This window comes from Colossoma macropomum, unplaced genomic scaffold (assembly GCF_904425465.1).
Source record: "Colossoma macropomum unplaced genomic scaffold, Colossoma_macropomum, whole genome shotgun sequence".
NCBI classification, from domain to species: domain Eukaryota; kingdom Metazoa; phylum Chordata; class Actinopteri; order Characiformes; family Serrasalmidae; genus Colossoma; species Colossoma macropomum.
Window position 1 is genome coordinate 20,567,571 of NW_023494798.1, and position 8,508 is coordinate 20,576,078.

Consider the following 8,508-nt stretch of genomic DNA (forward strand, 5'->3'; position numbering starts at 1 on the left):
GCATTTTTTGCAGCCACTACTGGGGCCATATGCCATTGCAGATACGCTAAAGATTAGAATCTTCCCAGCAAGCAGTTTATCACCAAATAAGATTCAGCAAAATGGGCTGTGAAATTCTTGCGCACTGGAACTGCAGACACAAACATAGTACATTCTGAAATGACATTTGACAGAGGAGCATAATCTCTGCTGCTTCCATACAATTTTTGCAAACTTATTACAACTGTGCACGCACTCTGCGGTATGTAGAAAAAAAGGCGAGAGGAAAGAGTTATGTTTAGAGAAATACAAACCAAATGTTTTATTGTTGTAACCTTTGTAGACTCCTCATAAAAATAGTGTTGCTCAAAATAAGGACAAAGGAATTCACTGTTTGAACGATCACCATAGAGGACAGCCCATAATGCACACATTCATTTGTATCTCCTTCTCAACAAAAGAAAAATAGTAAGCAGTCATGTTAATTTTAACTTGCAGTAAACCTTCGTGTCATGGCAACTATCTCTGCATTGTTGCAAATGAACATCCTGTTGAGCCCTTACACTACTAATCTGAGGCAACTGTTGTAACGTGTTTACTCTATTTTAGCCCTAAAAGCCACTCAAGCCTTAAGAAAGCATTTGGGGGGGTTTTAAAAGTATAGAGAAAGCAACCAATAACAGAGAAGGAAATGGCCAGAACTGTTAAGTTTCAACTAAATTTAAAGCCGAAAAGGATATTAAAGGAAAAAGAGTAGGAACCCGATTGCCTTACTGCTTCTCACTGCAAGGTCTGGCAGTTTGGCAAATACAGAGTTAACCACTTGCTGCAAAATAGCACATTAGACCAAAACCATTTGGCTGATAGCTACCAAAAAGCAGACTCAGGAGAAGCTCCTTTTTGCAGCCTTAATATAGACTATATTTTGCAGTGTTTTGTTCTGATATCTCTTTAAACCCAAACTCTTTTATTGCATGTATAACATTTGGCACATTACAAATTCTTGTTGCTTTTACAAGATAAACCTGTAAAGATTGTTTTGGGGACACTTATGTAGAAAGTTTACCGGATCCTATCTAGCATTGTCTAAAAACCACAGAGTGCCCTTTTCAAACAAGTCTGTCCTCATTTGCAGCGTCACATCAGTATCTTCACATATCTCCATCTTAAATAGAAGTTACAAGTTAGAAAATAGTTTAAATTCATTTTTCATTTTTATATAATCTGCTTCTCTTACCATCCCATAGTGGATTAATTTATATATTTATATTCATATACTTATATATAAGCATGTACAAGAAAAACAGTCTCATTTTTGCACTGGGTACAAAAGTAATCGCTGTCTTTTCTTTGTGCATTCTATTGCATGTTTTCATGAGGAACAGAAAAAGGGAGAGAGGAGGAGAAGGAGAAGGGAACATTAGATCTGGGTTTCCTGTACCTTCTCCTTGGTGTGAGTTTTAATCAAGTAGGGCTCAGGGATGGTGCTGATGGTGGTGGGCCGAGGGCGGTGGAGAGAGTTTCCAATGTTGTTCTCTGTCCAGGGAGCAGAGTGTGCTGGTTTGTAGGTGCTGTAGCTGGGTTTGTAGGTGCTGTTACGATCTCTCAGGCTTGGCAGCACCATCCCGCCCTCACCTGGTATACTCGTCCCCGAGGTGGTAGGAGGAACGTCCTCCTCCATCTGAATGATCTCTATAGTCCTGGCAGCTGCCACCGTGCTCCTCTGCTGGTGCCGCTTGCGCAGCTTGTAGAACGCAATCAGCATAACTGCGGCAAGCAGTGTGACGGCAACAAAGCAGCCAATGATAATTTTCGTAGTCTTCATCACCTCATCTAAACTGGCAGGTGGGCGCACTGTTCCTCGGACCGTTGGCACGCTGACCTGTCGGGGTGTCTGCAGCAGCACAGTTGGCGTTGAGATAAACACAGGCTGGAAGACGGAGGGCGAGGCCGTGACCGTCTTCGGTTTGATCACCTCTTCAGATGTGGGCTCCACCACCTCCACAGTCACTGTGGTGAAGTAGCTCAGGTGCTCAGAGGTGTTGAGCTCAGCTGCGCTCACATTCAGGTAGGCCGACGCATTGGAGTTTCCAGCCATGTTTGTCACCATACAGGTGTACACACCCGTGTCAGATGGCAGCACATTGGAGAAATTTAGAGTTCCGTCATTGAGCACGTATATCCGGGGATGATTGGAGCCATGGGTCAGAACTGTTCCATTGGGCAGAATCCATCTGACAGAAGACATGGGGGCTGTACGACACTTGAGCTCAGCTACTCGCTCTGCAGAGATGTTAAGGTCCCGTGGAGCATCCAGGATGAAGGGAGCAGAGCACTGGAAGGTAGTCTGGTCCACTTCCACTAGGTATCGCCCTCGTAAGTGTGCAGGGGTGTGGCAGCGGCCACAGCATGTGGAGTTGGTAGGGATGTACTCTCTTAGCCACCAGGCCAGCCACACAACGTCACAGTCACACCGCCATGGGTTATGGTGCAAGTGCAGCTCTACTAGGTAACTCAAGGGCGCAAAAAGGTCATGGGGCAAAGAGCTAAGGTTATTATGTGCCAGGTTGAGCTCAACCAAGGCTGTGACATCATCAAAAGCATTTCGCTCCATGGTGGTGATCCTGGAGTTCATAATCCAGAGCTTTTTGAGAGATTTTAGACCCCTGAAGGATCCAGGTTTGATCTCCGGAAAGTAGTTCTCTGACATCTCAAGCTCCTCTAGACCCACCAATGGAGAGAGAATAGGCATCTCCCGCAGATTACACATTCCAAGGTTTAGGTATTTCAAGTTGTATAATCCCTCAAAAGCACCCTCAGAAATATACTCCAGTTTCTTCAGCTCTCCCAAATCCAGACGCATGAGCGAGGGGACTCGGTTGAATGCATAAGATGGTATGCTTTCAATAGGGTTGTTCCTGAGCCATAACTCCCGCAGTTTAGACAAGTACTCAAAAGCGCCGCTTGGGATTACGGTCAACCGGTTGTCAAACAGCTCCAGGGTGTTGAGATTGGTGAGACCGTTGAAGGCCCCCACCTCAATCTGCCGGATGGAGTTCCTGCCAAGCTGCAGCACCTCCAGGTGGTGGAGGTGCCGAAAGGTGTCAGCCTGGATTATCTCTATGCTGTTCTCCATGAGGTTGAGGTGTCGCGTGTTGGTGGGGATGCCAGGGGGCACTCGGACCAGGCCGCGCCTGGTACACACCACCTTGCTGAACTGGTTACTGCAGGAGCAGACGGCTGGGCAGTTCTGCGGTCCGGTGGGGGCGGCGCACACACTCCACGCTCGCACCATGAGGTAGACTGCACAGAGCAGGGCTGCGTTCCAGGCACGGTGCACAGTTACCTGCCACAAGAGACTCATGATGTGGCGCGTTCATAATTCAACATCGTGTGGGGATTCGGCTCGGGAATGGAGAACAGTGGCCCTACCCTGGTTTGAGCAAGACACTGCTTCTGTTTTCCATCGACAGTGCAGGATGGTGCTGTGTTAAACACAGAGAAGAGAAAGGCAGAGTGAGGGAGAGAGGGGAGGGGAGAAAAGCGCGCAAATGATTCCAAAAGAAAGAAACAAGGATGTCAGTCAAAGAAAGAAGTATAAATCCGAAAAACTTACCTCATTAGTACGGAATTTGCAGGGATTCTCCTTTGAATATCCCTTTTTCAATTTGCGCAAGCCTGGTCGGCTTCAGCAAGACCTCTGCAACATTTTGATAGATTTCTTGTTAGAAAAGTAAAGTGGACTGTGAACTGCTTGACAAAATGGCTCCTTTGAATTCCAGAGAGAAGCAGCATTTAGAGAAACTGGTGTAAGAGGTAAGGCCCAGTGAGCTAAGCAGGTGCATGGATCCAGTCAGATCGGAAAAGATCTCCTCTCAGCTCCCCCATTGATTGTCCTTGGAAGCCGACGCTGAATACCACTGAACATTTTTCACAAGACTCCATAGCCGAACTGCAAGCACATTAAAAAAAACGTAGCGAGGAAAAAGAAGGGAAAAATTTGTAGAGTGGGGAATAAAATCCCGAGTCCTTCCAGTTTTTCTTCCTTTCTGTTAAAGACTAACCCGCTTCTCAGTTTTGCCGTTGCACACCCCCCTCCTCAACACTTGTCCAGTTGATTAGCCATGCACTGATGAATACAAAAAAGGCTAACAGATGCACATTGCGGTAATTCCGTCTTGCTTTTTTAACTCGCCTTGCTCTCCTGCCCGTCACCGTAGCAGCAGCAGACTGCCGCGTGCACAGTTAGCAATAATCCGTCAATTTCTCCGGAGGGGGGCTCGGGGGTGGTGGTGCGGGAGCAGGAAGGGGGAGGAAGGGGGGCAGCAGCAGCGCAGCAGTGAAGCTCTCTAGCGATCGCTCTCTCTGTCTCTCTCTCTCTTTCTCTCTCCCTCTCTCTCCTCTCTCTCTCTCTCTTGCTCTCTCCTCTCTCTTGCTCTTGCTCTCCCTCTTACTCTCTCTTCTTTTCTCTCTCTCTCTTGCTCGCTCTCTCTCTCTTTCTCTCTCTCTCTCGCTCTCTCCCTCTGTTTTTTTAGTATTAGAAAAGGAGGAATTGATCCTGCTGTATGACGTACTGTTGATTTCGGAGAGCTGTCTTGAAGAGGAGTCCGTAGTTTGTCCCTTGGTGCAGATCTTGCGGTATTCCTTTATTCCTGCATCTTGAGGTAGTAAGTTGTGGCAGTTCTTCTGCTTCTGATCATAAGCTTGTGGACTGGCTGAGGGTCTGCAGTGGAAGCCGGACAGGCAGGCAAGCAAGCGGGCAGGCAAGAGGAGAGAGAGCGAACGAGGGAGAGATGCATACACACATGCACCCAGAGGTGAATCCTGTCCACAGCGACGGCAGCAGCGGTGGTGGCGGCGGCAGTGGCGAGTCCTTACCCCCCTCCCTGGTGCTCAGGCTCCTCTCTCTCTCTCTTTTTCTCTTTACGTGATGGGGTTGCAGGCACCCGAGCCGCTCCGCTCTATCTCCTCCTTTTGTCCTTCAGTGAAAACGTGAATGTACTGCTGACGCATCCCGCTCAGAGCAGTGCATTGGTTTGATGCAGTGTTCCTGTGTATTAACACATCCACCCCCTCCACTCTTTCTTCTGCACTCTGGCTCTCTCTCTCTCACCCCCTCTCTCTTGTGCGCACACTCTCCAACTCTTCCTTTCTTACTCTTTGTGCTGCTTGTGCTTTCATCGTTTTTAACCATTTTTTACTGTTGTCTTTTCTCCATCTTCTCTTTCCCCTTCATATTTTCTTTTCAGTCTCTTTCTCTCTTGCTCTCCCTCTTTCTCCATCTCTCACATGCACGCACTGTATTCCTTTGTAGTAAGCTCTAGTAGGACTTGATTGACTATGATAAAACAACAGTCCTTCTCTACCTCCCTGCAAAGGGGGATGTAACTACAAGCAATTTGTCGTCACCCCCCCCAAAACAGAATCTCTTTTGGGGACCATTTCTAAACCATTACATTTAACAAGGAAATGTAAGGACTGGTGACAATGACAATGTCTTGCTGTAACGTACACTATACATTAAGAATGTATTAACAACATGCTTTTTGTCGGAACATAGCAAAAATCACATTTCTTTCTCTCTCTCTCTCTCTCTCTCACACACACACACACACACTTACACACACACACACACTTTTCCTGATCTCTGGGGAGACACAGAGTGCAAGGTAAAATTGCTAGTGTGACATCATGACTGCTGACTGTGCTGCTGTCTGTCAGTTGGCCAGTCTTAAAGAATACTCGTGACTTAGTGAAAAGCATAGAAAGCTAACAGATCGTGGTGGTTGAGGGGGACATAAATAAACCTTAGGATATAATAAGCCTGGGAATTCAATGGGGTAATGTAGATTTAGAACTGAGTGTGAGCAATAATCTGCCCAAAAACATCTCCATATGCTGGTAGAGTATGATTTTTGCAAAAAAAAATGCATTTTCTTCAGGCTAAGAAACTGCAGAGAAATCTTCTAATTTTATTTCTAACCTAATATATTTTAATTTGTCATCCGCACTGTATGAAGCTGACATATTGGTAGCTTATGAAAGCTGCCCAAATGAATTCATTCACAGACCCGGGATTGGCTCCAGCATGCCTCTAGCTCTCAGTCCCAATATAGTTCCTCTGTATACCATGACGAAGGTTTCAGACAGGGGTAGACTGGCCTGCTGCCTCTTTGTCAGCTGTGGTGTGGGCAGCAGTGCATGGTGACATTACCCAGGGGAAACTCTGCACTCTCAGGGGTCCAAACACCTCAGGAGCCCAGCTGAGTCCAGCCATACCCACCGCTGCTCATGTCTCCATGCATGACCATGCTTCTGACAACACACTTTAACTACATGCCATTGCAGTCCCAACTTTACATACTACATCCTTAGGCCAGCTTTACATGCTGAAACGTTCACTCGTTTGCAGATTGTGAGTTGCCTGAGACATGATGTCTGTTCACCTTGACACTATTTTTCATATATATGTTTTCTGCGCTATATGTATAATTTATGACGTTATTTATGTTTGCATCTTTGTGTTATTTTTCCAGCAGTCACTGTTACATTCTTTATAATGATAATGTCAGAGTGTGAGAAGAAAGTAGTTACTGCAGCAGTATGTAAATACTCTTGTGTAAAACTAGATGTGACTATAACCATTTGAATTCCAAAACGTTTGATAGGAATTCCACATAATAACCTCAATTCCAAAGACCATGACATGGAAAAGGACATCTGGTAAAAACAAGGAGTGCAATATTAATTACATTTGACTTAGCTATAGCTATAATATTGATGATAATATTAATTAGCTAATGATAGCTAAATTAACCTAGCTGGTTAACAGGGCAGGGTAAGCTGAACCTGATTCTTCTCTGTTAACTATTCAGGTGGGTAGATGTTTTGGCACTGGCAATGTTTTTTTTTGATTGAAAGCCAATATTTTGTTACAAATTTTATATTTTACTTTGTTTTCCATGTTGTGTAAAGTAAAATATATCTCGACTATCAATGTATGTGTTGTGGACTGGCTGTCTAGACAGTGACAGCAGAATATATATGGCTGACTTTCAATTCTTGAAGGCCTGGAATTGATGAACTGATTATTTTTGGTATTGCCTCCCATCCCTAACAGAAGGCTAACACAGCTAACAAGGTCCTCGAACAGCTAGCATGTTAATGTTAGCGGGCTGGCTAACTTTCTAATTATGCTAATTGGTTACCAACAAATGAGCGGCATTATTTGGTAAGATTCACAAAGCACAAAGATTAACAAATAGTTCAGCTTATTTGGTGGTAACCAGTTAGCATAACTAGCAACCTAGCCAGCCAGCTAAAATGATGTGGTGTCCACTGTGGACTGCACTGCCGTGAGGCGCTTACGGGTTGTAGCCATGCAGAGTGACTCTCGGGGCCGACATGCTCCCGGTTAAAAAGGATTATTATTGCTGTTATTGTGGAGGTAGTTGATGTTGTTAGAGTAATTGTGTCCGTGGAGGGTGGGCTTTGAAGTGTAATTAGTGGTTAGAAGTGTCTGCCCTCCTCGTATGTTGTGTCCTCCCTGTGTTTCATGTTCGGATAGCAGGGAAGCTTTTCATGGCTGGGTTTCTTGCTGGCTGTTGAAGGGCCTATTCAGTAAACGAACATTTACTCATACGCGCAATGTTTCTTCTACACTACAATTCGATATGATGGATTCGAGTTGAACCTGGGCTAAGACCACTGGGGCTGAAGGGTTTTTTTTTCAGAGTTTTGGCTTAGTAAATCAGTTTTAGACATTCATTTAGGACATTCATATTGAAAGATATAATTTATTTAAGACTGACTAGCCAAAAAGGGGTGGGGGCATTGTAATTTATATTAAAAGTAGGTATCAAGTAAACATGTTTTTTTTCCCAAAGTCTGTTAGTAGGCAGTTCAAATTGTTGGCTCTGGAACTGGTGATCTCTAAATCAGCTCACCATTCTTGGTTGTTACAGGACACCTTCAGCTCATAGCTTCAGTTTTTGAAAATGACAGTGATCGGTGTGTTATTGCCACTGTCAGAGGTACAAAAGTACAGAAATCTAAGCTACGCGTTCTGGTTAGAAGAAATTTGAAATGTTTTGTTGGGCAAGCTTTTATACATGACTTGTTTCATTTAGTTTGGGAAAGAATTTATTTTATCCCTGATGTTGAAAATTAATGGAAATATTTTTATGATGGTTTTAGTGAAATTGTTAATAGACATGAACCCTTTGAAAATATAGAGTTAAAGGTCATGAAAATCTGCCTTAACTTGGATGTAGCTAGTCTTTTGCATGAGTGTGATGTGGCTTAGGCAAAGGCAAGACATACTGGTCATAAATCAGATTGGTTGATTTTTTAGACAATTACAAAATTGTGCACAGCTGCAATTAGAAAATCTAAAGCTAATTATTATCTTTCTGAAATTATAATTCCCAGTAATTCTTAATATGAAGATGCTACAGAATTTCCACCCTGCATTATAAAAAAATGGCAATAGAATTTCAGACAAAGGTGAATTCTGAGTTCCTTCAACAA

General features: G+C 44.2%; 1 protein-coding gene across 1 annotated transcript; it reads right to left on the reverse strand.

Moving 5' to 3' along the window:
- Positions 1–277: 277 nt before the first annotated feature.
- Positions 278–4,346, reverse strand: lrrc4.2 (leucine rich repeat containing 4.2). The gene is made up of 2 exons (XM_036585616.1): positions 3,596–4,346; positions 278–3,464 (listed from the first exon to the last, which is right to left on the reverse strand). The coding sequence occupies exon 2, from the start codon at positions 3,341–3,343 to the stop codon at positions 1,400–1,402; it is 1,944 nt and encodes a 647-aa protein (XP_036441509.1). The 5' UTR covers positions 3,344–3,464; positions 3,596–4,346; the 3' UTR covers positions 278–1,399.
- Between the last annotated feature and the right edge of the window lie 4,162 nt (positions 4,347–8,508).